General features: G+C 42.8%; 1 protein-coding gene across 2 annotated transcripts; it reads right to left on the minus strand.

The window, feature by feature from the left end:
* Positions 1–868: 868 nt before the first annotated feature.
* Positions 869–27,671, minus strand: MAPK14 (mitogen-activated protein kinase 14). Of its 2 annotated transcripts, none has more exons than XM_061442642.1 (12): positions 27,474–27,671; positions 20,615–20,744; positions 17,798–17,856; positions 15,781–15,892; positions 15,245–15,274; positions 14,781–14,828; positions 14,249–14,363; positions 13,169–13,240; positions 4,685–4,764; positions 4,118–4,196; positions 3,636–3,809; positions 869–3,221 (listed from the first exon to the last, which is right to left on the minus strand). In XM_061442642.1, the coding sequence occupies exons 1-12, from the start codon at positions 27,587–27,589 to the stop codon at positions 3,154–3,156; spliced, it is 1,083 nt and encodes a 360-aa protein (XP_061298626.1). In that variant the 5' UTR covers positions 27,590–27,671; the 3' UTR covers positions 869–3,153. The 2 variants fall into 2 exon arrangements, with proteins under 2 accessions (XP_061298626.1, XP_061298625.1); XM_061442641.1 differs by lacking the exon at positions 4,685–4,764 and adding an exon at positions 6,916–6,995.

The following is a 27,671-nucleotide window of genomic DNA, read 5'->3' on the forward strand; positions in this document are numbered from 1 at the left end:
GATTTTAAAGGTTTTTTTTGCTAATCAGGTTAGATGACCTTGAAGTCCCTTCCGACCCTAACCATTCTGATTCTATATTGTAACTGAGCTCATCCTGGAATTGTCTATCTTGGGTACTCTGGATTTTTTTCCTCCCAGAAAACAGTGTCAGGTCCTGGTGGGGCTTTTTCCCTCCTCCCCTCTTGGTTTGCACCAAGGCAAGCAGAGGGTGAAGCAAGCAGGAGGGCAGCTCCCACACAGCCAAAAGAACACCCCACACTGTTCTTGTACTCACTGTGACTGCTGCTGGGGAGCACATGTGTGGTGGGTATCTGACCTGGATAAACAGGAACCACCTCAGCAGATAAGGGCACTGGGAACATCAGTTACTGAGGATTTGGTCAACTTCAGTCAGTTGTTCTTCAGCGTGAAGTGCACCAATACTCAACAGAAGTCAGAAAAGCTCCACCATGGAGCCGTGATGCTCCTGCCAACACCCTTCCACCACCAACTAGATGGCAGCTGAAGAGGAAAACAAATCACTTTTAAAAAGAGCAAACAAACACAAAGCGGTGCTACTGGGGAAGGGTCCCCAGTCTGGACAGGTACCAGGTTGCTGGTCTATTGTGGTTTTGTACCAAACAGAAAATGAAAATATTTTGTTCTGCGTCCAGTACTCGTGGACAGACTCTGAGCTATTTTTCTAGCAAGTAATTTCTTTGGGACAAGTACGGACACAATACAGTGTCAGCCAACAGGTCCCGTGGCCTCAAACCCCATGCCCCAACCACCACACACAGGATGCCCTTCAACACAAGAGAGGAATAGACACTGCGTGAGCACCAGCCCCTCAGAGCAAGAGGTTTGCAAGTACCATGAGTGCAGTAAATCTGAAAAATAGGTTTTATTTTTTAAACCAGTGGTATCACGACATATTCTCTGTCATAACCAATTACAGCAAAGTTCATGGATAGAACCCAAAGAGCAGATCTCTTCTTGCAAGTGCGTCCTGTTCAGGCTGCACTGCAGGCAAGGGAGTGCATCCCACATGGTCTGCCTCCAAGGACAAGCTCCGGATGGAACATTCCCACTCACACACAGACACACACACAGACACACACACAATGTCTAGATTGGGTTTTAAAATCTTTAGCAATATCTGCACAAAACCACACTGTAGCATCTACACATAAAATGGCAGATTAAAAATAATCTTGCTGTAGGTTTAGAGTGTATCTACATTTTCATTTGGATTCCTGGACTGCTGGTCCAGCAGAAAAGGGAGGGGTTTGTATCTTGATTTTGTCGGGCTGAGGAGAGTTTTATCCCAGAGCATGACGTAACTGCTCTCTTCACCTCACCTCACACCTTAATAAAGTGTTTGACCTGAAGAGATAACTGGAAAGAGGCCTATGAAGAATCAATTGTCCCATCCCTTTGTGCAGCCTCTCCAAACAGGGTAAAAAACACTACTAACGATTCCTCTCCATCCCATAGGTAACAAGGGTACAAAATACTGCAAAAGCCTTTCTCCTCACATACACAACTACACTGTCCACACATAAATGTCTAAAACCATCTCCTTGAAGTCCTAAAACTGGGCTCCTGAGCTCCCCAGGTGCAGTTCCAGCACACACACATGCTGGGAAACCTCCTTCCTGCAGGTCTCTACCTCTGGGTGTTTCACTCATGCGGAGTCCTATAAAATTCAAAGTATCTGAACTACGTTTGCATTCAAACAAACTCCCTTTTTCGTGTTTCCTCAGGCAGAGATCAACCTGCTCAAAAACAGCCAAGCAGCTCTTACCCAAGAGGGTAAAAAAAACCCACAACCTTTAGTAAATGTTAGGTTTTTATATATAAATATTTATATTTATAGATATAGACAGCAAAAGGGAGATTGTGGATTTATGCATGCTTATTTCTTTGCTTTGGATTCCAATACTTCTAAAAACATCTTGTCAGGAAATAACTTAAGTTGTGGCACAAGACGCCATAGCTGGTTCTTAGAATATTTTACATTTGATCTCACAAGAAACCCTTCATCCCAACCTCTCCTCCTCTGAAACCAAAAGGTCAGAACAAACTAAAAGGTGCATGTGTCTATGCCATATGTTTTCTCCTTTCCTCCTCAGAGCCTCCAGCATGGCAGGTATTTCACAATGAGCTGCAACACATGAGGAAGGATGCTGTGATTTCATGGCACTGGCTGAGGTACTCGGTGTTCACTGATGGTTTAACTGCCCCACTGCCATCCCCGAGAAGTAATGAGAAAAATCAAGCAGCTCTACATGCACAGACAGCTACGACATGCAAAACCACCCCAGCTTGTAAGGACAAAATACACCAATGTGTGGCTAGCAAGAATCTTCTCCAGCCTCTGTCTCCTGGGGATTAATGCTGGGAAGCCTCAGAATGAGAGGAGGGCAAGAGGGAAAGATACAGGAACACTCAATCCAGGGGTAGAGGCTGCTGCCTTGGAAAGTTATTTCCAGATAACACAGAGTTCATGCCTCACTATCTGGGAGCCTTCCCCCCCCCCAAAATCCAGCAGGTCAGATTTCAGCTCTAGACTTCATTTCCCCTCTCTCCCCATTCATTTAAGGCACAAACATATTTACAGGTTCAAACAAAACCTTTTCATGATCCATGAACTGGACATGAGAAGGCCTGTACACTCTACTGTACCAGGAAGACCTGGACATAAATCAGCCATCTGGCATTGAGCAAGGACATCCCTCAACACCACCTGCAGTCCTGTAGGAAACAGAGGACTCTCTAAGCCTATAAACCAACTTCCACTCTTTTGAGGTTATTCAGTTGTAGAAGAATTGATAAATGGCAATGATTGTAACCAAACTTAACATCACCTTCCCCACCTCGCCCCAGCAGTGCAAACTGTTTCTGCACTGTTACTCTGGCAGGACTAATGCGCGGGCACAACAGGTTCTTCAGAGGCTTGCTCCAGGCTGGACACAGAATACAAGAGAGCATGCAGCATGTTTACATAGACTCAGCTTCTTCCCTCCCCCTCCCACCCCCCCAGTTCAACACACACAAAACCCCTCCACCAAGGAGAATATTGTGACGAGGCACTTGAATGATAGTTGGAGAGTCCCTACGAAAAGGCCTTCCCCTCACAGTGAAGTGGGACGAGCAGAAGAGAGCAGTTTCTCAGGACTCCATCTCCTCTTGGTCAAGTGGTGGTGGCACAAAGCTGATGACTTCATCGTAAGTCAGGCCTGGTGGGAAAAGCACGACAGGACCTTAACAGGCAGTACTGAAGACATCCCTTGTGCAAGAAAACCTGCAACAATCTTAGAGGGTCCAACACTATTTTAAACAAAGAACGTGGTTCAATTAAGAAAGAGAATGGTTCCTCCATTCTCAGGCACTACCATGCACAATAAAAGACACTTCCAGAGCATCAAGGAGGTGTCAAGAAGTTTGAATATATGGAAGACATGAGCAACTATGTCACCTACATGCTTGTATGCTTACAGTAGTAATTAGCTACCAGGGACCATGCTCCTTTCATGCACAGCATGTAACAGCTTCGCTCATAACAGGACACCTGTGGTCTTAGCTGTTTCTTTTGTGCCTCAACTCCCACAGCTCACCAGGGATTCTGGCTCCCCTCCTGCCCCCCAACTCACTTTTCCATTCCTCAATCTCAAGTTCTCTGCTTTCAAAGGACTGGTCATAGGGGTCTGCCACTGGTTCATCATCCGGGTCATGATACTGAGCAAAGTAGGCATGAGCCAGTGCTTCTGCTGCGGTAATTCGTTTGTCCGTATCCAGAACCAGCATCTTCTCTAGCAAGTCCACAGCTGGGAAAGCACCACAACAGGAAAGAAAGGATTACACAGTGAGCTCTACAACACTGCTCCCTGAAGTATACGGTTGTCAGAGGAATTATTTTTTGAGGAATCTGTAGTTTCTGAGGACCCACTCACCATCCACAATCTCCTCCTCCTATACCTGCAGCCCACACATACTTTGTAAACTCTGGAAATGGGGCATAGTCCTGTTCTGAACTACTTCTGAAGTCAAAACTGCACTTAAGGAAGTCAGTGTGTCCCAAGACCCTCTATAGCTGCAGTCTCCAAAAGAGCATAGCATCTGAGAAGCTCCTTACCTAGTGGATTGGCGCCAATAAACACGTTTTCAAAGTTCATTTTTGGCATGTAAGACAAAGACTGAATGTAGTTTCTTGCCTGTGGAAATAAATGCTCTGTTGAAGCACAATACAATCCAGCCACCAAGACAAAGTACATCTCAATCATCCTGAAGCACTGATTACGGTCGGTCTCCTTGCTCTGCTTTCTCCTTACTTAGTCTGGTACTTACTAGCCCATCAGCAACAACTAAAGGCCACTCAAGACAGCAGAGGAAGAGCTGACAAGACTCAGGGTTCATGCAAGACTCGAAAGCAAAGAGGTGCTGCTCAGAGTCCCAGTGAGGCTGTGTGCAGCACAGTGTCAGCTGGGAAGCTGCACAATATGGCACACGACACAAAACCCACTCGCATCCAAGGCTCTCCCCAGTCTCTGAAGTGTATGTCTGAGTAGGTACAGTCTTCATTTAGTACAAAAGTCTTGCCGAAGAGCAGGTAGGGAATTGCCCACCCCATGCCACATGCGAGCACATCACTTCCAGAAGCAGCCCTGGCCCTGCAAACCCCCGTTGTCTGCTCAGATCTCACCTCGTGGCTGGGCATCCTGTTAATGAGATATGCAGGGGGTGTCCCCGTCAGACGCATGATCTGCTGAAGCTGGTTAATATCTTAAGTGCCTAGTCAAGGGCTTTGTTAAAAACAGTGCAAAAACCATTTTAAACACCAAACAGCTACATACAAAGCATCTCTTCTGCAAACCAAAACGCAAAAGCCATCAGCAATCATCAGGGCCCACTGATTTCTTCATAGACTCATGAAAAGTTTAGTAGTTGCACCAGGGAACACTTAAACCAACAAGGAATTACTGATCAGTTGGTAACAGTGTCAGAACATGAAGTACTTCTGCCCACCAGCAATAGCTTTAATTACAACATGGCTGCCTTGACATTTCCCAGGAGTTTTAAGCCACCACAGTAGATGTTTCCTTTGGCTAAAGCTGCTTGTCAGAGATTTCGCTGGGCTGCTGCATTTACATCCAGCCTCAGGAAAATGAACAAGAATTAAAACAGAAACAACAACTGTACTCCCTGCACTGGTTACCAGCTTTTTTTCTTGCTGTTCAGAAAGTACTTAAGTTCCTTAGGGTGCAAAGTGGCATTGGCTCACAACCGACACCTCCTTCTAAACAGCTTTGAATGCACTTTAAGATGTGGGTGAGGTAACAGAAGGCAATAAATGCAAAATTAGCAAACCATTAGCATTGCATAAGACAGAGTTAGCTGATGGCAGTGAACCGAGAGGAAGAGTAAGTAATGCAACAGGAAAACACAACTGGTTAATGACACGCTAAAGCCCTCAATAGTTTTGCTGTCTCCACACAATGGAGAGAAATAGTAGTAACAGTACCACAGAATCAGAGAAGCCCAGGTTGGAAGGAACCTCAAGGAGGTCCAACCTTTCTAGTTAAAGCATGACCTAGACTAGACATTACTGCATTTATTTTTAAGCAGACTCTTGATTTGGACCTGGCTAATAGCAATTATTCTTTTTATTGTGCACCGTTAAATAAAAAGACCGACTTCAACCTTATGTATGCGAGTTAATCTTGTGCTTGACCTAGTGAACATTTAAGCTTATCTCTCTAATCCCCAGCACTTCATATACCAGACTACCCTCAGGTCAGTTCACAGGGCAACCAGCTCCAGCCCCTTCAAGGGCAGAATAACCCAAGGCTCATTCTATTGGTCTGATACACAGCAAGTTACCAACAGATTCCAACTTGCACATATCTGCCTTTATCAACTGCAATTCAAGGCTAACCTCACATCTTGCATTTACTGTCATTGTTAGGTGAAAAAGAACATAAGGTGCTGTACAAAATAAGCTCATCATCACCCTCCACCATGCTGATCCTCTGTTATATATCAGGAACAGCAGACTGACTCACTCCAGTACACTGGTAGTTACCTCTACACAAGCTCATTGCGCACTGTGCAGTAGCTTGTTAATCCGTGTTGTTATGGCATGAATTATGGATTAGAGCAGCTCTTGCTCTAACTTTTATGCACTTCACCTTCAGAAACAGGTAAAATTAAATGCCATTTAATAGTGTCTCTGCTCAAGTTTCAGATTGCAAGAGTCAATAAAGAAATGGCTGAAAATAGAGGTCCCCATTTAAAAAGGGAACTGCAGAAAGCTTTTCACTACTACCCTGCCAGAAGGGCCCCACACACAGCAATACTCTTTAAATACACAGCACAATAAGATATATTCTCAGTAGACTCTGTGCCATGGAACTAGCTACCACGTAAAAGCACTTAAAAGGCATTTTGGCTTCTAGGCTACAAAACCAAAGACTGTGGCAGCAGTATTTCAGACTTAATCATACTACAGAAGGGACTGTGTGTTCAGAGGATAACACATCTGCCCCTGTTAAGAAAGAGCCCTGGGTAGGCTATCAGGAGAAACAGTAATTGAGATGACCCTCAAGCTCTCAGCTGTGAAAAATACTTCCCCAGCAGCACCTGAGCATATATTAGATCACAAAGTATAAACCCACAAACTGAAAGAAACATCATGAGGCAGTAAAATGAGACTAGAGAAGGAGGAAATCATACCACAGACAGAGGTAAGAGGAATAAAGATCAGATACACACAGCAGAAGAACTCAAAGCCATCAAAGAGCAAAGAATGACAAAGGAATTAAGAAAAAATAGAAAATAAACCCCAACACATACTACAGATAAGACTACAGGAGGGAAACGCACAAAGTGGGGACTTCCGAAAGGGCAGATATTACAATCAAAGTGTAAACTCACAGACTCTGAGGAGATTTTCTTCAAAAGCTCAGGCCCTGGGGTTCCAACGAGTCTCAAAATGAGCTTCAACTGATCAATATCTAATGATGGACCATAAAGGAAAATGCTGGGACAAATCAAAATGAAAAGCGTAATGTTATCAGCCTGTTGAAAGTTAGTTCCTGCCAAGGCCTCAACTGAGAAGCTGTTTTAAGCAAACTGCATTCATTGAATACCCCCTTATAACACAGCTCAGTCTGTACCCAGACAGATGGAACAACTTGTCTACAAGCGAACCACATGCATTGGATCAGCCACTGCATCCTTCACTACCACAGAGCAGGAGCCAGAGCTGCTGCTCCACTGGCAAAGGACCAATTCACATGCCCACTGTGCCTGCTCAGGCCACGCACAACAGTACAAGCAGTCAATAGGATTAGGCTGTGTTAGTGACAGATGAAGTGAAGCAGGCGACTCACAAGGGTAAGAACTGGTATTAACAAGAGTCAAGGCCTTCTGTGAATGCCTTCCAAAGTAATTCAGCCACTTCTAAAACTTAGAAAGTAAGAAAACAACTGGAGCCTGCTCGTGACCTGCAGCGTTGCTCCATCAGAAGATGGGGCTCACATTTAAAGTCTCTCCGCAGAAAGCCCTCAGGACATCGCACTGCAGAGGCAAAGAATGTGTTACCCACATACACATCCAAGCTACCCTCTCTGACAAGACCCAAGTGCCAAAATGTACACTTAAGGGAAAAATCCACTAAAGACACTGCTGTATTTCTAAACCTCACAGTAAGGAGACAAAGGTGTCTTTGATAAACCATTAGAAGAATAATCTCCCTTCCTCTCTGAATTGTTCTCCATGCTGCCCTTCAAAACCTACTAGTGATTTCAGACTATGTCTGTAATGTTTACATTTGCCCTTAAAATTGTATCAAACCAGTCACATATTTTCCTTTCCACAGAAGTAGTCTATTCACTAATCTATTCACTAGACTGGCCTACTCACCAGACAATGTTTCTTCCAAGATCAATCCCTTCCTCATGTTTTAACACACAGTTACAATTCCTGGTTAGAGTATGTTGAGTACTGCAAGAACTTCAAAACCCGTCTTCTGTTTCTTAAGCTAGCCTCAGTTCCTGCAATACTGGCAAACTCTATAAGAAAGGAATCACAAAGACTTTGCTAAAACCTTTACCTTTTCATGTAAACTCTGGTCTAAAGCTGATCTAAAGCTTTCCACATGACATGAATTAAAAGCCCTGGAAATAGTACTTTGTCAGAACAGCCGAACTAACTTCTCACTTCTCAAGTTGCCTGGCCAGCTCCCACCTACTTAAGACACTCGAAACCTAAGAGTAAATCCAATGCATCTAGTTGGATTTAGCTTAGCTGCTGAATTGCCAACTCTTAATTGTCAATGTTTAAAATGCAATCAGTATATCCAGTGTTGAGTTAGCAGAGGGTGCTATCCCAACCCCAGTTAGGATAGCATCTAAGCCAGCTGTTCTTCAGGGCCATTTCAAACAGCCCTTAACACAGAATCATAGATTCTTTCAATCATTCTTGTGCAAGAAACCCTTGTGCAAATTTCAAGCTGCTGCTGCTGTGCTTCAGAAGTCACATGCCATACCTATATTTAAATGCTTTTAAAACCATGTGCACCAGGTGTGCCAACAATATTGCTGACACCTCTTTTCCCAGGAAAAGTGCTACTGGAAGATCTTTGTGCAACATGCTTCAGTGGCTTCTCAGATAAGCAAGAGAAAACACAGAACATGAACTCTCTTGTATGGAGATTTCATCCTCCTTGCACACTGTGAAAAAGTTCCATAACTAATGAAGCAAGTCTCATGTGCTGCAGGCACAACAAAAGCCAACCCCTGCTTCTCAGGCTCCTTCTATAACCTGCTGAACTGCAGCATTCATTAACTACATGTCTTACCACATCCCAGAGTCACAGAACCAACTAGGCTGGAAAAGACCTTTAAGATCATCAGAGAAATAAGCCATAAACAATTAAAAGACAGGAAAAAGACTTAGTAAATACAAAGCAAAAGAAAATACAAGCCAGAAACAAACATGTGCATGGAGAAGAAAAGCCCAGCATGCAAACCCCAAGTGCCATCAGCAAGGCACCTCCAGTGAGGCTCAGTGATTCCAAATTTCAGAGAAGAACCTGCCAGCAAGCACTGCAGGGCTTTGAGAGCTTACCCAGGCAAAGCTATGTTCTGTTTTAGCTGCCACCACAAGCAGGAGCGAGATGTATCAGAAGAACATGTAATGTCAGATTGGTTAGTTATCAGGGAAGTTTCACACTACTGAAAAAAATAGTCACAAAAATGCTTTTCAGAGTTTAAAGGGAATACCATCAATTTAAAACATACAGAAAATTGGCTAAACTAGTACAAAACATTCAAGATTTTATAATTTTATGCAAGTCAACTTTCCTACTTATTTCTATGAATTGACAACAGTTGTAAAAACATTCAGAATATACATGGTTAACAAAAACTGATCCTGACACAAGACCAGTATGATAATACCCCCAAAAAGCCTCTAGCCAGGCCTCACATGAAAAGCTTGAAGGAGTCTGATTTTCATTACCTCCACTTTTTTGTCTCTGACTTGTCTTTCTCACAATCTTGTTGGCCTTCTCCACCTCCTGGCAGAGATCTGACCCATATTAGAAATCCAGCTTTCACCCAAGTATTTCCACCCCTAGATCACAACAGAACGATTCAAATAGTTTACATTCAGTCTGAAGTCCTGCACAGCTGAGCCACATTAATCAAAGGATTTTTTCTAAGTATATCTACAACTGTTTCTTTAAGTCAATGACAGCCATAGTCAGAATCTCTACAGATTAGGTCCTTCATAACTTCAAACTAAATTCAGCGTTAAGTTTATCACTGGCACAACCATCACAGCAGAGCACCATCTCAGAATACAACTTGATTACTTACCAGATTAACTTTACAGCCTGCCTGTACAATATATGCATCTCCAGGCCATATAAAGAACTATCCGATACCCTGGAAATAACATTACGCCATTTCTGCTAAATCCTTGGTGAAAGAGCCCAATGTTTCAACCAAGAGAATCATCTGAACAGGAGAATGACTCGGGGGTATTGGTTGATGAGAAACAACATGAGCTGGCTTCAGTATGCGCTTGCAGCCCAGAAAGCAACCGTATCCTGGGTTGCATCAAGAGAAGCGTGACCAGCAGGTCGAAGGAGGTGATCCTGCCCCTCTACTCTGCTCTCGTGAGACCTCACCTGGAGTATTGTGTGCAGTTCTGGTGTCCTCAACATAAGAAGCACATGGAGCTGTTGAAGCAAGTCCAGAGGAGGGATACAAGGATGATAAGAGGCCTGGAGCACCTCCCGTATGAAGAAAGGTTGAGAAAGTTGGGGCTGTTCAGCCTGGAGAAGGGAAGCTGTGTGGAGACCTCAGAGCAGGCTTCCAGTATCTGAGTAGGGCCTACAGGGATGCTGGAGACAGATTCTTCACTAGGGACTGTAACAACAGGACAAGGGGGAATGGGTTTAAACTTAAACATGGGAAGTTTAGGTTAGATATAAGGAAGAAGGTTTTTACTGTGAGAGTGGTGAGGCATTGGAACAGGTTGCCCAAGGATGTTATGAATCTTCATCCCTGGCAGTGTTCAAGGACAGGTTTAGACAGTCTTGGGTGACATCGTCTGTGTGGTGTCCCTGCCCCCGGCAGGGGGGCTGGAACTAGATGATCTTAAGGTCCTTCCTAACCCTAATTGTTCTATGATTCTATGATCATCATCCTGAGAAAGCTCCACCTACTCTGTCACTATATATGTCATTTTGGAATGTGAGGTTATATAGTGAGAAAATTAATGTCTTAACAAAAATCAAGAAGAATGTCAAATTTTCTGCTGTCAAACAGGAGCTGTTTCCAGCTTCCTGAACACACAGAATATAAACTCCCACTGCCTCCAACTGCAAAGTGAATTCCCTAGAACTGCAGTGGATTTGGATGTACTGTATCCTCAGCTACTAGAGGCATAGAATCAGAGTGGTCTAGGTTGGATGGGACCTTTAAGTTCATTCAGCTCCAACCCCTGCCACAGAGCAGCTTGCTCCAAGCCCCCGTGTCCAACCTGGCCTTGAACACTGCCAGGGATGGGGCAGCCACAGCTTCTCTGGGCACCCTGTGCCAGTGCCTCAGCACCCGCACAGGGAAGAGCTTCTGCCTAAGAGCTCATCTCAGTCTCCCCTCTGGCAGGTTAAAGCCATTCCCCTTGGCCTGTCCCTACATCCCTTGTCCAAAGCTCCTCTCCAGGTTTCTTGCAGCCCCTTTAGGCACTGGAACTGCTCTAAGGTCATCCCTTAAGGAGTCTTCTCCAGGTTTAACAAGCCCAGCTCTTTCAGGCTGGCTCCAAAGCAGAGCTGCTCAAGCCCTCGGAGCATCTTTATGTATGACTAATGGTAAAATAGACCCTGAATTAAGCACATTAGCTGCAAAGTCAGGCAGCAATTGCACAGTGACACTGCAGGAGTAGCACAGGCCTCAGCAAATCTGTGAGTACAAAGAAACTGTTAAGAGCCCAGAAGCACCCAACAGGATCTACATCGGGAAAATTCCTAAAACTTTCTCCCAAAATCATGCATGTATAAAGACTTCAAAAAGCCTTCTGAGGGAGAAGCTACAACCATTTGTAATGTTACTTCTACTTGCTGTCTTTAGATATGAAGAAAACTGGAGCGTAAACTGACAGCCTGGGACCTTTCTAGATACTTGGCTAAGAGTTACATGCACAAACAAAACTCATAACCACCAACCCTGCTCCCCTTAGAGTCCTAACCTCATGATAAATGGCACATATGTTACGTGAAGTCTGGAACTTGCACACAAAGACTGTAAGAACTATAGTACTACAAAATTTTATCTATGATGGGAAAGGATCAAGCCTTATTTTTCTTAAAATCTAACCTACTCAGAGCAGAAAAAGCATTTAATTCAAAAGTTTTATTACCATCTGTAAAAGAAATGGAGCATTTCAGGTAAAGAATCGCAAGTATCTGCTGGGAGACATAAATTAGTAAAGTATCTTAATATGCCAAAGCAAAAAATGTAGATCCTAACAGTAAACTTTAGTTTGCATTGTGGATATTATTTGTTATAATTTGGAGAGAGATTATGAAATGGAGATAGGCAGAAGAGAAGAAAAAAGATCAAGCTAAAGCACAATGAAAAGGGAGGTGAAACATGTCAAAACTGGAAAGAAAACCTCTCCCCCCATGAAAGAGTTTTGGAACTGAAACGCTTTCCGCAAGTAACCAAGTAAACAGGAGGCCAGCACTTCCAACACCAGTTTGTTGGGCTTTTTGTCCACCAAATGCTAATATATTTCAATTAACAAATATAAATAGTAATTAATAAGTTAAAATAAACAACATGTGGTTGAAAGAATAAGCATTGCTAAAAGGTGGGCAATGTCATTTTCTCTGGCAAACAAAGTCCAATTTCTTGGCAAAGAAAAACCTTGCTGGCAGTTAAGTTATCCCAACATGTGCCTGAAGGAACAGAAGCTGGAAGGTAACAGCTTGATTCAGGTCTTAGCTCGAATTTCATGGGGGAAAGTCTGACCAACTCTCCTAAAGTGCTCTCTCAAATCTGCTCAAGTGTCCTGCCCAGCCCACTTCAGTGCAGCAACAAAATGCTTTTGAAATGATGTTGTTAGAGGCTGATCTTTCATGTTGATATAAAGGTACAGTGAAAGAAGGCTCACAATCTGGTAACACTCAAGAATGGAAGTGGAACCTAAATGTTTCAGAGCAATATGGCATGAGTTATTTGGCACTAAAGCATCTGCAAAGGGGCTGCATTCACAACATTCCACCACGACACAGAGAAAGGCCAGAAGGTATGCTTCACATTCGCTAGGAACCTGAAGTGTGACGGGATTCTTAGCAGCCAGCCTACTCTATGCAGTTATTTTCTACAAAGTCAAAGAGCAATGAATTTAAATGAACTTAAAGAAAGGTACCTCCCAGAAACAAACATGCGGGTAGTTCTGGTATGTTAACAGACAATAAAGAGGAATAGAATTGCCTTCTTGCAGTGATTGTTTTGTGTGCAGCAAAATCACGAAGTCACCTCATCAGACTGTGAGTAAAAGAAGCCATTAATTTAAGAAGAGGATAAACCCACCCCACAAGCAAACCCAGAACTCTTACTGTGAAGCCCACTAAAGTGAAGATTCCAACAAATATATTTCTTTTAAAGGATACGGTCTGTTCCAGGGAACAACGTTCTTCCAGTCAACAGTTCAGCCATAATGCATCCCACTGACCAAATATCAACTGAACAAAATAAAACACAGAACAATGTAATGCAGAAGAGAACAGTCTCAATAGAATCACCCTGTCCAAAAAGTATGAACAGTTTTATCCTTAAATGAGCTTATGACATTGAAAGGACCTGAGATACAGTGCAAGGTAACTGACTCTGCTCAGTAACTGCATCATCTCAGATGTGTCCAGATAACAGAAGTCAAGATCAGGCAGATTTTGCTTCCAGAGTATAACATGTGTTGAACACCAAAGAGCTGGGCAGGAAACTACACAACCAGAGAGGAAGGAACCCATTCAGGACAACCCTGAGGAATGAATTCACATATGGCCCAAGGGAAATTCTACCCAAACCACCACCAGCTATTAAGCTACAGACGCAAGACAAGTCCACATACATGCAAGGGGAAAAGAGAAAAGCATCAAAAACAGTGGAGTATGAAAAGCACATTATTTGCTCTCCTGCACAAGAACTATTCTCAGCCTTTGCTTTTCCTCTCAGTGCCTGATCTAGAAGCATTGCACGGAAGCACAGTGTGCTGCTGAGAAGATACTGGAAACTGTGAGGAAGATATAATTGTGAAGGAGCTGCTGAGAAAAAAAGAGAGGAAAGGAAGGGAGATTTATACTTTATGGCATTTCTTCACACCTTAACTCGAGATACTTTTCAGCGTATTTCCAGTAGCTTCCTAGAAACACACCTTCTCCTCATCCAGATACATTTCATTCACTTTAAAAACCACCATGCTAAGATAGTATTTTGCTGATTATGATTTTGAAGGTTTGAGTTTAAAGAAGTTTTATGAATGCTATCACAGTGATTCTGAACTTACTAAGGTTCAGTAGACTGTAGTTCCAATACTCATTCCATGCCTTCCTTCTTTTAATTACCCTCACTGAAACGTAATTCCCGTGACTCCCAACTTAGGTGATGAAACGTAAAGCAGCACATGTTAAGGGTAACTTCTTTTATTCCACAATTCAGGAACTGAAAAGCCTTGTGTTAATTAACTGTGTTACCTGTCTGGTTGTAATGCATCCAGTTCAGCATGATCTCGGGGGCCCTGTACCACCGGGTAGCCACGTACCCAGTCATCTCATCATCCGTGTGTCGGGCCAAGCCAAAATCCAGGATCTACAGAATGGAAGAGACATCCACCAACTGCTGCAGTGAACAACTCAAACTAGGTAGAGCAATTAGCTAGGCAGTTATTGGATTGGGTGGAGGAGAGGTGGCGCAGCTGCAAAAGCAGATGATGAAGCACATTTCACAAGCTGTTAAAAGACACCAGAACAGCGTAAGACTCAACACACTGAATTTTGTATGGATACCATGTCTCTAAACCAACTAAACTCAAACCAAATTGTTAACTCTCATTGAAAACACAGAAACGGATACAGGAAAACATCCTTACAGCTGGGAAGGACATTAGTATTTTGGGCCACAAAAATATTTCTGCAGGAATTATTTTGTCCCTTTAGTTTCAAACAACATCCACGTGGCATTCACTCAAATCCCAGTCAATCCAAACAGAGCTTATGATCACACTACCTTTAGCTCACAGTCTTCATTTACAGCCAGGTTACTAGGTTTTAAATCCTAAAAAATGAAACATTGGCATTAACAGTGGTATATATGTTGTTTCACAAGTCTAAAGTAATTAAAATGCAAATGCAGAGCGAATATAGATTCTAACTGGTCATAAATATCAACTCTCCATACTCGGGAAATTATCCCAAAGCCTGTGTCACATCTAAGTGAAAACACATAAAAGATTATTGCAACACTAGTGCTGCAGATGTGTATTTAAATAGAGAAGCTATTTCACAAAGATACAAGCCAAACATCTGCAGGAACAGAAACTAAGGATCTTGACAACCACCTCCCACATTTAACCTTTTGACTGGTTAACCCAAATAATTCTTGGAAAATTTCTTTTTTTCTATAGGTGCTGCATTGTAAGATTCTGTGCTACAATTTTAAAGCCCTTGGTTCAGTACAGGATATATACTCACCCTGTGTATTATGTCAGCTGAATGGATGTACTGTAAAGCAAGATGACAAGTTTTATGTAACAGTCCAAGCAGCCTCCTTCATGTTTCTTCACTAGACAATTATTGTCCTACCCCATCCCTCCCAACCCAAACTCCACAGCTTGTCTGCAGGAGGAACCGGGCATTGTCTCACACTGCCTCTCCTCAGGATCACCCAGGGCAATGCCACCCTGGGGGGGAACACCACAACTAAACAAAACTGAAGAAATGGAAGATTCACAGTCAGAGCAGATGAGAGGGCAGCTCAGTTCATCATCTTTCAGACTCTGCCTAGAGGTATGTGCAAAAATATTTTCTTAAATGATAACTAACTTTACTATCAGAGCTCCAAAGAGGTATGAGTGAAAGAGTAGTAAAAGGTTATCCCATGATATGTTAGGAAAGTTACAGAACTCCCACTATGTATTGATATGAATCTCTGAAAAAATGACACTCATCATGAACATCCACCTCCCACTGATGAGCTTCCGACATTCAGGAAGGACAGGGACAAGTACCTTCAGTCCCCGAAGAATCTGGTATATGAGGAACTGCACATGGTCATCAGTGAGTTTTTGGCATTTCACAATGTTGTTCAGATCTGCTCCCATCAGGTGCGTCACCAAGTACCTAGGAATAAAAGAAACAGGCTATGAAGCAATCCCTTCTCCTGGATTAGGATAAGAACTCCCTATGAAGGGCCAGCAGCAGGGCTGACTGTTCCAAAGCATGTTGCTGAATGAAACATGGCTCATGACACTAAATACAGTCATGAACTCTATGTATCAGGAGGCTGATTCCTACAGCACTGGTCAATAAAACACAAGTGAGCAAGTCTGTTGGGTCCAGTAGTTTAGGATGTTCCAGGATCTTTTGTGTTGGAATTCAGAATTGCTCAAGAATGGTGGCAGATGAATTAAGGTGGCAAATACGTGTGTAATCATCTGGGACCTGATGAAATCCATCTGCGGGTCCTGAAGGAGCTGGCGAATGAAGTTGCTAAGCCACTGTCCATTATTTGAGAAATCATGGCAGGAAGGTGAAGCTCCCAATGACTAGAAAAAGGGTAATATAACCCCTATTTTCAAGAAGGGGAAAATGGATGACCCATGGAATTACAGACCAGTCAATCTCACCTCTGCACCTGGCAAAATCTTGGAGCAGGTTCTCCTGGAAGGCATGCTAAGGCACATGAAAACCAACAAGGTGCTTGGTGACAGCCAGCATGGCTTCACTAAGGGGAAATCCTGCCTGACCAATTTGGTGGCCTTCTATGGGGCTACGAAACTGATGGACAGGGGTAGAGCACTTGACATCATCTACCTGGCCTTGTGCAAAGCGTTCGACACTGTCCCACACAACATCCTTGTCTCTAAATTGGAGAGACATCAATTTGATGGATGGACCACTCGGTGGATAAAGAACTGGCTGGATGGCGGCATGCAAAGAGTTGCGGTCAATGGCTCAAGGTCCAGCTGGAGACCAGCAACGAGTGGTGTCCCTCAGGGATCAGTGTTGGGACCACTCTTGTTCAACATCTTTGTCGCTGACATGGACAGTGGGATTGAGTGCGCCCTCAGCAAGTTGGCCGATGACACCGAGCTGTGTGGTTCGGTTGATACGCTGGAGGGAAGGAATGCCATCCAGAGGGACCTCGACACGCCTGTGAGGTGGGCTGATGCCAACCTCATGGAGTTTAACCATGCCAAGTGCAAGGTCCTACACCTGGGTCGGAGCAATCCCAGGCACAACTACAGGTTGGGCAGAGAAGAGATTCAGAGCAGTCCAAGGAGAAGGACTTGGGGGTGTTGGTTGATGAGAAAATGAACATGAGCCAGCTTCAGTGTGCGTCTGCAGCCCAGAAAGCAACCGTATCCTGGGCTGCATCAAAAGGAGCGTGACCAGCAGGTTGAAGGAGGTGATCCTGCCCCTCTACTCTGCTCTTGTGAGACCTCACCTGGAGCATTGTGTGCAGTTCTGGTGTCCTCAACATAAAAAGGACATGGAACTGTTGGAACAAGTCCAGAGAAGGGCCACAAGGATGATCAGGGGGCTGGAGCACCTCCCGTATGAAGACAGGCTGAGAAAGTTGGGGCTGTTCAGCCTGGAGAAGAGAAGGCTGCTTGGAGACCTCATAGCAGCCTTCCAGTATCTGAAGGGGGACTATAAGGATGCTGGGGAGGGACTCTTCATTAGGGACTGTAGTGATAGTACAATGAGTAATGGGTTAAAACTTAAACAGGGGAAGTTTAGATTGCATGTAAGGAGGAAGTTCTTTACTGTGAGGGTGGTGAGGCACTGGAATGGGTTGCCCAAGGAAGTTGTGAATGCTCCATCCCTGGCGATGTTCAAGGAAAGACTGGACAAAGCCTTGGGTGACATGGTTTAGTGTGAGGTGTCCCTGCCCATAGCAGGGGGGTTAGAACTGGATGATCTTAAGGTCCTTTCCAACCCTAACTATTCTATGATTCTATCTGGGAAAAGCAAGGAAGACACAAAAAATGTTTTGTTGCAGTTTTAAGAGAAGTTACCTACACATCATTGAATTCTTCTAGAGACTTGGCAGGGGTGAACACATCCAACAAGCCAATCACCTAGAAAGAAAACAGTACAGTGAAAAAGCTGGGAAATACATTCATAGTATAATATGATACAGTTACCAAGATCCTTTGTGGAACAGAAGCCACTCATTCCAGTAGCTGTTTCATTTCCAACTACATGAATTATTCAGATATAAACACATTAGTATTTATACAAGATCAGAAGCAAATGTTCAATTCTTGCATAAAAGAATAGTTCAGGTTAAAAATATACAGCTGTCTTTTCACACCAACCACCCAATTAGAGCATCAAATGGGAGCTGTAACTAAAGGCAGGTGTAAACAGTGGTTGAGATTAACTTACTTCAAAAAGCATCTAAAGTTTTGTTCAGGAAATAAATGGATGAGAAAACAACAAAAATAAACCACCAGACAAAACTGCCTACTTCCTGCTAAGTTCTTAGTTACACTGTTGACTCCATGCTAAAATCAGAATTAGGAGAGTATTACGAGAGCATCCATCAGGGACTGCAGTGATAGGACAAGGGGTGATGGGTTCAAAACAGGGGATGTTCAGGTTAGATATTAGGCAGAAGCTCTTCCCTGTGAGGGTGCTGAGGCGCTGGCACAGGGTGCCCAGAGAAGCTGTGGCTGCCCCATCCCTGGCAGTGTTCAAAGCCAGGTTGGACACAGGGGCTTGGAGCAAGCTGCTCTAGTGGAAGGTGTCCCTGCCTGTGGCAGGGGGTAGGAACTGGATGATCTTAAGCTCCTTTCTAACCCAAAGAAGTCTGGGATTCTATGATTTGTTTCACTTGTCCCAAAGTAACGGGTAGAAAAATTCAAGGATCCATAACACAAGCAATGAATAATAACAACTACAATGGAAGAGTCAGGAAAACAGCCATGCAATGAGCACACAATTTTCACACACAGCTGACAGTTGTGACAGTGTCACTTGTATTTTCTGCCAAAAGAGCAGAAAGACCTTTCAATATGTACCTAACCTGCTGTATCAGAGAGGAAAAGGATATGCTTGTGTTACTCGGTGGGAAAGAACTCTACCTTATTAGATAGATATTTCCCATAATTGTCTTCTAGATCAAGCATTAGAAAAAAAATGTCCATTTGGTTGATAAACTTTATTCTTATTTTTCACTGAAATGTGCTTTTAAACCTTATTTTCCTCATCCTAATAGCAAATATTATTCTATGAATATATGAGCTGAAGAGACGGGTTCTCTTCATCTACCCCTAAAAACCCACTGAACCTTCCAGATTTGCCCCTGCCATCTGTACCACGCAAAACCAAGCAGTTTACTTCCAAATTGAGACTATTCAAGACACCAGCAGTGATGATCCTGCCTGAACCAGCTCTGAACATCTCTGCAACTGCAGGATTTTTAAACCACAAGCTAGATAAACTTCCCAGAGACAGATGACAGTACGATGAACTGATAATAAATATTTCCATATACAAACAACTTCCTTTTATCACTCACTCCTAAAGCTACATAGGCTTTTAGCAGCACTAATCCAAAAATATTAACTTATGTCAGACACAGAACTTCTGTAGCACCAGTCACAATATCATTTTCATTGCTTAATCTTATTATCTTAGAAAAAATGGATTCATATGCTGCTTGGTTGGTGGTGTTTCTTTTTTTTTTTGTATAGACACAGATATTAAAAGCTTTCATCAGCTATGAGAAAATGTCCAGAAGAATTCCAGGAGGTGGATATTACGCAGGATCAAATGCTACCTCTGCTGTTGAGGCATGGGTATCACACAGAGGTGCTGAGGAAGAACTGTTGACAATAGTGGGAATACGCATTAAAACCTCCAATTATATCAGTCACACTAAAAATGTCAAGAAGATTTAGGGGTAATGAGCTGCTGACTGCAGTGCTCTGAAGCCACAACGTACAGCCACCACTGCCACAAGAGATCTGAACAGACCATTCAAGGAGAACCTGCCAATGAAATCAGGCTCATTTGGCTTTCTGTGCTAGATAAAGGTCCTGGGCTTGCTCAGCTTACTTCCAAAACAGTATTTCCCTTCTGCTAAGCTGGAGTTTGCTCAGACAAAAGAAATCAAGAACCTTCCTTTCCTTTTGAATTCTGACAGCTCTACAGAGGGCAGGCTATGAAACTATTTGCTCCAAACAGCATGCAAAATAAATGTGACGGTATGTTAATGGCTCAAACGCACAGCACTGGTCAACCAACTTTTTTCTACACCAAACTAGGGTTACACCAAAACACAGTTTAATATAACACTAGTCACATCCTATTTGTTTTCCCTATTGATGATTTAAGTGGCTGGCTCGTATGATAAGCCATCCAATTCTCACCCCTCCTTTTACCTATAGAAATAGTGATCATCTGCTCCACATCCTCCTGACAGAGGCAAGCCAAACCAAATATCACTTGTGTCCCAAAACCTAAAGACAGCATGTACCTGCGAAGCAGCAATTTCCAGATCATTCTAGGAAATACTAGTTTGGTTATGTATTTAAGATACTGGTTATGTATTTATTGGGTTTGGGTTTTTCTTTTTATCTATGTGCTTTTCCACAGCTATCCCTGGACCACCAAAAGCCTTGTATTTAGCATTAGGAGAAAAGCACAGAATCATAGAACGGTTTGGGTAGGAAAGGACCTTAAAGATCATCAAGTTCTGACCCTCCCTTTTAATGGGTAGGGATGCCTCACACTAGACCAATATCCAAACATCCAATCCCAATGGATGCTCTCTGGACAGTCCAACTTCAGGCCACTTTTTCATACTTCACTTTTACTCCTTCAACTTACATTTTCATGTTTCATGTGCTTAAGCAGCCGCAGCTCTCGGTAGGTCCTCTTGGCATGGATGATAGACTGAAATGGTCGGGACAGCTTCTTTACAGCCACACGCAATCCCGTTTTTGTGTCAAAGGCAGAGCTATGACAAAGTGAAATCAAATTAGCAAAATCATTTTTTAATAAACACCTTCAAATCCACATTTGACAACTCCAGACAGCAGCTACCTGGGACACTAAACCACAGTCAACAGCATTTCTTCATCCCTGCAATGAAACTAACTTCTAGAGATCCTGGTCCACAATCCATGCCCCCACCCCAAACCCCCACATACTGACACAACTGTTGGTTTCTACAGCAAATGTATAGAAGATGAGTCTTGTTCACACAGTAAAGGGAAATATTGTTAAATATTAACTGTATTCCTGAACACATTTTCATAGACCACACTTCTTCACAAAATGCTGCGCTCAAAATACTTTTATGATTTAAAGTCCATATAAAAATCCAAGGTATGTGCCTAATAAAAATCAACCGTGATGGTTAATCACATTTGAAGCTGAAGTCACATTTCTTCGGTAAATCACATGTAAAATTCAAGTCCTGTTACCAAAAACATGTATACAAACAAATCATATTAAGCTGTACATGACCAAAGCTTGTCCCTTTAGCAGAAACTTTGCATATATAAATAATATTTCTTATTAGAATCCACAAAGACTAACTCCATACGATCTGGTAATTTTACATGTATATATACACTTGGTATTTTGTAATGTAAAACCACCTTTTGAAGTAAGTCCTTATACAACTTCTTTATAATATTAAGAAGCAGAAGCCTAATATGTTTGAAACAAGAATCTCACACATTAAGAATTATGTTAAATTTCTGATACATTGCATAAAATCTTCCTGAGCACAGGGCTTATATTTGAGGAACTAAAGAACTGTAAAGCTATTTAGCTCTGAACCAAATTACTCCTCTTTCGTCTCTTCTTTGATGTTCTTACCTAAAACAGCTCTGGTTTATCAAAAAGGAAGGAGAAGGAGAAAGAGAGGATGTGAAATCCAGGTCATACAATACAAGGTAACAAACAAGAGGAAAGCATGGACTGGAGAAAGTCAGAGAAGGACAATACTTGTTTATTTTCCTGCTGCAGTTTGATTTAGGGCAAACTCCCAACTCCATTTCAAAGTGAGCATGCACTAGTTCTTGATAAGCACAGAACCACAGAATCAACTAGATTGGAAAATCCCTCTAAGATAAATGTGCATAGCAGCTCAGCTAACAGAAGGTTCAAACCCAATCACCCCAGAACAAACTCACAAATGTATATTCCTTCTCCCCCCTTCCCCCCCCCCCCCCCCATGTAGTTGTCATCTATTTTTAAAGCAACTAACTGGAATTAACTTGCAAAGACACTCCTTATCTCAGAGCTGCTCAGTTTCCATGGAACTTGCTAGATGAGGTTTATCAGAAACAGAAAACAAAATAAGAAGTTTGTTTCTACCAACAGCAATCTCCCCCTGCCAGATCTTGCAAGAGTGGGAAAACCCACTGGGCAGTCAGGAGGAAAAGCATCTCCTCCTCTCTCTGTAAAGGGGCACATTCACACACCGAGTGGGAAGAGCCATGGCCATACAGCTACACAGTAGATCACAGGATCACCAAGGATATGCCCATTACTGACTGCCCCAGATCATGCCCATTACTGACCATTTCCACTCACCAGATCCCCTCATTCGGCTTGGATGAACAAAAGCAGATATTAAGGATTCACTTTTTAACATTGTTTTCAAACCAGCAAGTTCTCACACCTCACTAGAATATTGGTATTCAGGTTTTTTTGAAGTAAACCATTTTGCAATATACAAACTTCCCTAATTCAGGCTGCAATTGTATTACAGTATTTTAATGATAATCAAGATGGTTTCTAGGATTTAGAGCAAAAATAAGGTTACTCATCATAATTTAACACATTGTTGGGAATTAATCAGGTATCTTTAGCAGTTTTCAAATGTTTTGAGTACAAAGGCAGCATACACCAGTATCCCTCTCATCTTGAAAAGAAGGGGATCCCCTTCATATTAACCATCTTCATGGCTACACAGTCAGATCCCTCTCTCATTTTCCACCAGGTTGTCTTTAAAACAGAATTGAGAGCCACCAACATCAGCTATTTCAGACTCCAAAGGAAATTCAATTTCATCTTTTTAATGACGTTTTGGGGGCCATATCAAGTCATCATTCCCCTGTAGATATACAACTTCCAACGAGAGATGCAATCGGCAGTACTGAGAAACCATTTAACCAACATAAAACCATTTAATCAACATAATGCACAAGCCCAGGAAAGAAAATTTTCTATTACTGTACATTCACAACCTAAAGCTACTCTTGAAGTCAGAAGAACTCTACATTCAGTCATATTTGAGGCCTAAAGACTATTTCCCTGCAGATAAAGGCATGCTGAATAATTTTCTGCCGATACACATAACTGCCTTATGTTTTCACGCGTAGAACACACACTACAGAAGAGCTGTCAGGCTGGAGAAGGGTTTAAAAGAACATTAAGCTGACTTTCATCACAGACTTAAAACAGCTGCATTACACTGATGGTGTTTCAGCTAAAAAAAGCCCAGATAGGAAACAAAATGCATGAGCCACAGTTTTAAATCCTTTTTAAAACAAGATCAGCAGGAATTCTGCATTTATCATTTTTTTTTAACTTATTGCATGGTATTGTGCTATGGCACACAAACTGCATCCACCTCACCCTAAGCAAGCTAGAAGTATCATTCTGAGCTAACTTGAACTGAATCCAGAACAGAAGAGCTAGAAGAAAACAGCTATTTTAGAGAATATATCCACTGGTTCAACATCTAACTTCTAAATGTTACTTCTGTAACATTTGAAGTTCTCTGGGGAATTAAAGTACACACAAAATTAAAGAAAGCAATTTATTTAAACATTTGATAATCAGAACGTTAATTTTTGTGCAGACTTTTACCAAACAGCATGCTGCTTACCATCAGCACCTATGCCAATACCCAAGGCAACTGAACCTTTTTGGTGGTACCTTTGGAATTTACTTATGCACCTCTAGTTACAGGCAGAAAAAAACCACTTGGCAGCTTATCATGAACACCTGCTGCTGCAGAGTTCAGTCTACATGGGCATGTCAGTCGGTTCCCTCACAAAACACTATAAAAAGTCGTAAGTCTCATTCTCCTCTACTCTGTTGGCTGCTGCTTCTCAGAAAGTTGCGATAAAAATCTCTGTAGGACAGATGTGCTCACAGTGATGTCATTTCTTACCTTCACTTTCAGAGCTCCTCACCTGTGGAATTCCCCCCTCCCGTGTTCTGCTAATCCGACCTGTAAGGCTGCTTCATCCTACTCACTTTTATATCCTCTTCATATCACTCCTCACCTATCTACCACACCTTACTAGAGCAGCCGGCACCTGTACCTCCGAGTGCATACATACTCTGGAGGCACCTGAACACTTTTGATAAGGGATTAGTAAACTTAAAGTGCATTAGTAAAAAGAAACAAAAAGTCCATGGAGGCACAACAAAGGTGAATTTAGGGTGGTTACTTCATTTAATTTTCATTTTGAGGAACAGCTGAGGGAACTGGGATAGTTTAGTCTGGAGAAGTCTCAGGGGGGACCCTACTGCTCTCTACAGGAGACTGACCGCCTGACAGGAGATTGTAGTCAGGTAGGGGCTGGTTTCCTCTCGAAGTAAAAAGTGACAGGACGAGAGGAATCAGCCTAAAGCTGTGCCAGAGGAGGTTTAGACTGCAGATTAGGAACAATTCCTTCCCCAAAGGGTGCTCAGGCATTGGAACAGGCTGCCCAGGGGAGGGCTGGAGTCACTGGCCCTGCAAGTGTTCACATACCATGTAGCCGAAGCCTTCAGTGCCATGGGTTAGTGGTAGCCTTGGCAGTGCTGGGGAACAGTTGGACTGGATGAGCTTAAACATCTTTCCGAGCCTGGTTGATTCTGTGATTCCTCTGGAGCCTAATGTTTCAAAATTTTTTAAACCAATAATGTTTCTATGTTAGTTTAAAAACAGGGAAACTATCTCAGTATCTTTGTAATCTCCAGGATATCCAGTCGGTGTTGGTACAACTGTGGGCCAAATGGGAGGAAGTCACAGGTTTTGGAAGGGCCACAAAACTCGACAGTCTACAAACAAGCATTCTCTACACCCCTCTCCTCATGTGGAGTATTACAAGACTGATATGTCAGGAGCCCACATGTCTTTTAGCGTAGACCTGGTTACAAAAATCTTCTTCATGCAAGATATGTTATATGAATATACAAAATTGTTGCAAGAATAAATGAAATAGCATTTCACACAACAGATGTCACAGCGACTGCTACGTGACTTAGTAATGATCAATCTGAGGACACATATCGGTATTTCTTGAAGGTTTGGAACTGAATCCCTACTTGCATCTCCACATACTTCCAGTTTTTTTTAAAAACAGGTACTGAAACCCCCCCAAGTTGGCCATTTGAATGTCATTTTTCTGATACTACATATAATACTTCAGAAAACACTGGGGTATGTGCTCTAAGCATGGTGCTCCATGCCCATTTTCCTTTAGAAAGTGCTTCTCTCCAGCCACTGACTGCAAAATAAAGTCGGGTTCTTGTGTTGGGGTGTTCCGAGTCACACTCACACTAGACACTTGAAGCAGCGTATAGCATACAGCTCCATAGTCTAAATTATTATCTGCTAGTTTAATTATTTTTTATTAATTCCCCCCTTCTACAAATTCATTTATAAATGCCTCATCTTGACAACTAAATGAAACCCAGAACATTTTATTTGCTCTAATATAATGATACAGTAGGCATACATGGAAGTATATTTAAACATTCAGTTTAAGGGTAGTTAAAACCCTGCAATTTACTATTCAAACACAGAGGGACAACCTCAAAGTCGCAAATGAAACCAGGTAACTTATTACTGAGGAGAAAAATCTCCAAAGGGACAGAGAGCAGGACAAGTCGCTGCAGGAATATCCTAAATACATCATCATTTGCAGCTTAATAAAAGATATACATATATATGCAAGGGGGTTTATTTAATTCTGACACCCTGTCCACATCACCAGTCTTTCTGGACTATATCTTTTCTGAAACGTACTTTTAGAACATACAGAAAACCATTAACACAGAATGTAAAGAGACTCGTGCCACATGACTGGAATCGCTTCCAACACCGAACTGTTTCATCTGCTCTGAACACAGTTGCACAATCTTTGAAAATTTTGACATAGCAAAACAGGAAATTCATGATGCAAAGCCTCCAGTTATTGGTTGTGAAAACAAACTTTGTAAGTATCAGAGGCACAATGGAGATTGGGAAAAGGAGGGGAGGGAATAGAAGAGGAATGAGCTAGAAGGTGTAGGGGCAACCTTCAAAATACAATGGACAAGGCAAGGCACAAATTGAGTTCCCATTACATTTGGGGGGTGGTGTCATTCTGCGGCACTAACAGGGTATTTATCAGCTGTGGCAGAGAGGCCCAAATGTTATTTCCACCAGACTAAGCCCCTCTATGTAAAAAACCTCAGAACTACAGTGGATAGTCCTGCAACTTGACTTGACCAGCCTTTGTCATGAAATACAAGCATTTGCATACTTGAGGCATAGCAGCTTTAAGAAATGCCTGTTACTTAAGCTGAACTTCACCTACCGCTATAAAATTGCTGGTAAGAACAGCTGAGAACATGTTTTTTTTTTTAAAACTGCAGCACATGCAAAACAGCTCCTTTTACTTTACTAGCAGACTGCAGCATGCATCCCTCCTTAGCATGGAACATGATATTCATAATACGAATTTGCATGTTATGCCAAGAAATATGCATGCCTGCTCAAATCTAGCAGCAATCATGATGCACACAGATTTGAAAATTGAGATCACACCTAGAGAGAGCCAAAGAATAAAAACCAGAATGTTCATGTGGAAAACATTTCCTATTTATACTGTGAACACGTTTGTACTACGTGACTGCTGAAGTCCAGACATCAAACTGATTCAAATACAACCCTGTCTTTAAGATTAAACGATGCATGCAATCCACTTAATTTATGTTTAATGATCCAACATACTTCAGCAGAGAAACTACATATTAAGTCAGTGCTGTATTTCGCATGTGTAACCAGTCAGATGCTCTGCTCCTGAAACATTAAAAACGAAACTCTTATCTTCAAGCTCTCTGTATCTCTGCAGCTCTCATACAAGGACTTTACTCTCCCAGGCAGTGCATACTGCAGTAATTCTGTCATTCTATAGCAATAAAACGAGTTTTCCTCTGTTGATCTACATTGCAAGAAAACGTCGATACTGGTAAACAAGGCAGGGATGCAAAAACAGCTCTCTTAGCCTTCCCTCTACTTTCCCTGCCCATCAACAGATTAAAAATACAATTGTCTCAAATATAATCTATTCTTCAGGTCCAGAAAGGCACAGGGACAAGAGCTGCCAGGCCCTCAGCTCTGCAGAGGGACTTGCCAGTCTCCATCCCTCTCCACCCCCCACCTACGAACTGCAAGGAAGCTCGGTGAAATATGTCCATATGAGATCACTGGGGGGGGAAGGGTTGGAACACGATTATCTTCCCCTGCAAAAATGTTTTAGTGCCACCTGCCATGTGGTGCAATCCCCGCCGCATTCCAAAGACCAAGACTGCGGCTTCCCGGCAGCACCGCTCCCAGATCGGGAGGAGCAGCGCTTCTTGCTGGTAAAAACCTTGCGGACTAATAGGAGACCGCGGAGGCCGAGGGAGCCCCCGCCGCATACACACACACACCACCACCACCCCCAGTCCCCCTCCCAGCACTCACCACACGGAACCGTAGGCCCCGGAGCCGACGGGGGAAAGGTTCTGGTAGCGCTCGGGCACCTCCCACACCGTCTTGTTCAGCTCCTGCCGGTAAAACTTGGGCCGCTCCTGAGACATCTCTGCTCCGAAGCCCGCCCCGCCCGGCCCGGCGGGAGGGGAAGGCTCTGCCCGCGGCTGCAGCAGCACCACCAGCACCACC

The sequence above is a fragment of the Pezoporus flaviventris genome, unplaced genomic scaffold (genome assembly GCF_033815535.1).
Source record: "Pezoporus flaviventris isolate CSIRO_AGI_PZ_B2104156 unplaced genomic scaffold, CSIRO_AGI_Pfla_v1 ptg000228l, whole genome shotgun sequence".
NCBI lineage: Eukaryota > Metazoa > Chordata > Aves > Psittaciformes > Psittacidae > Pezoporus > Pezoporus flaviventris.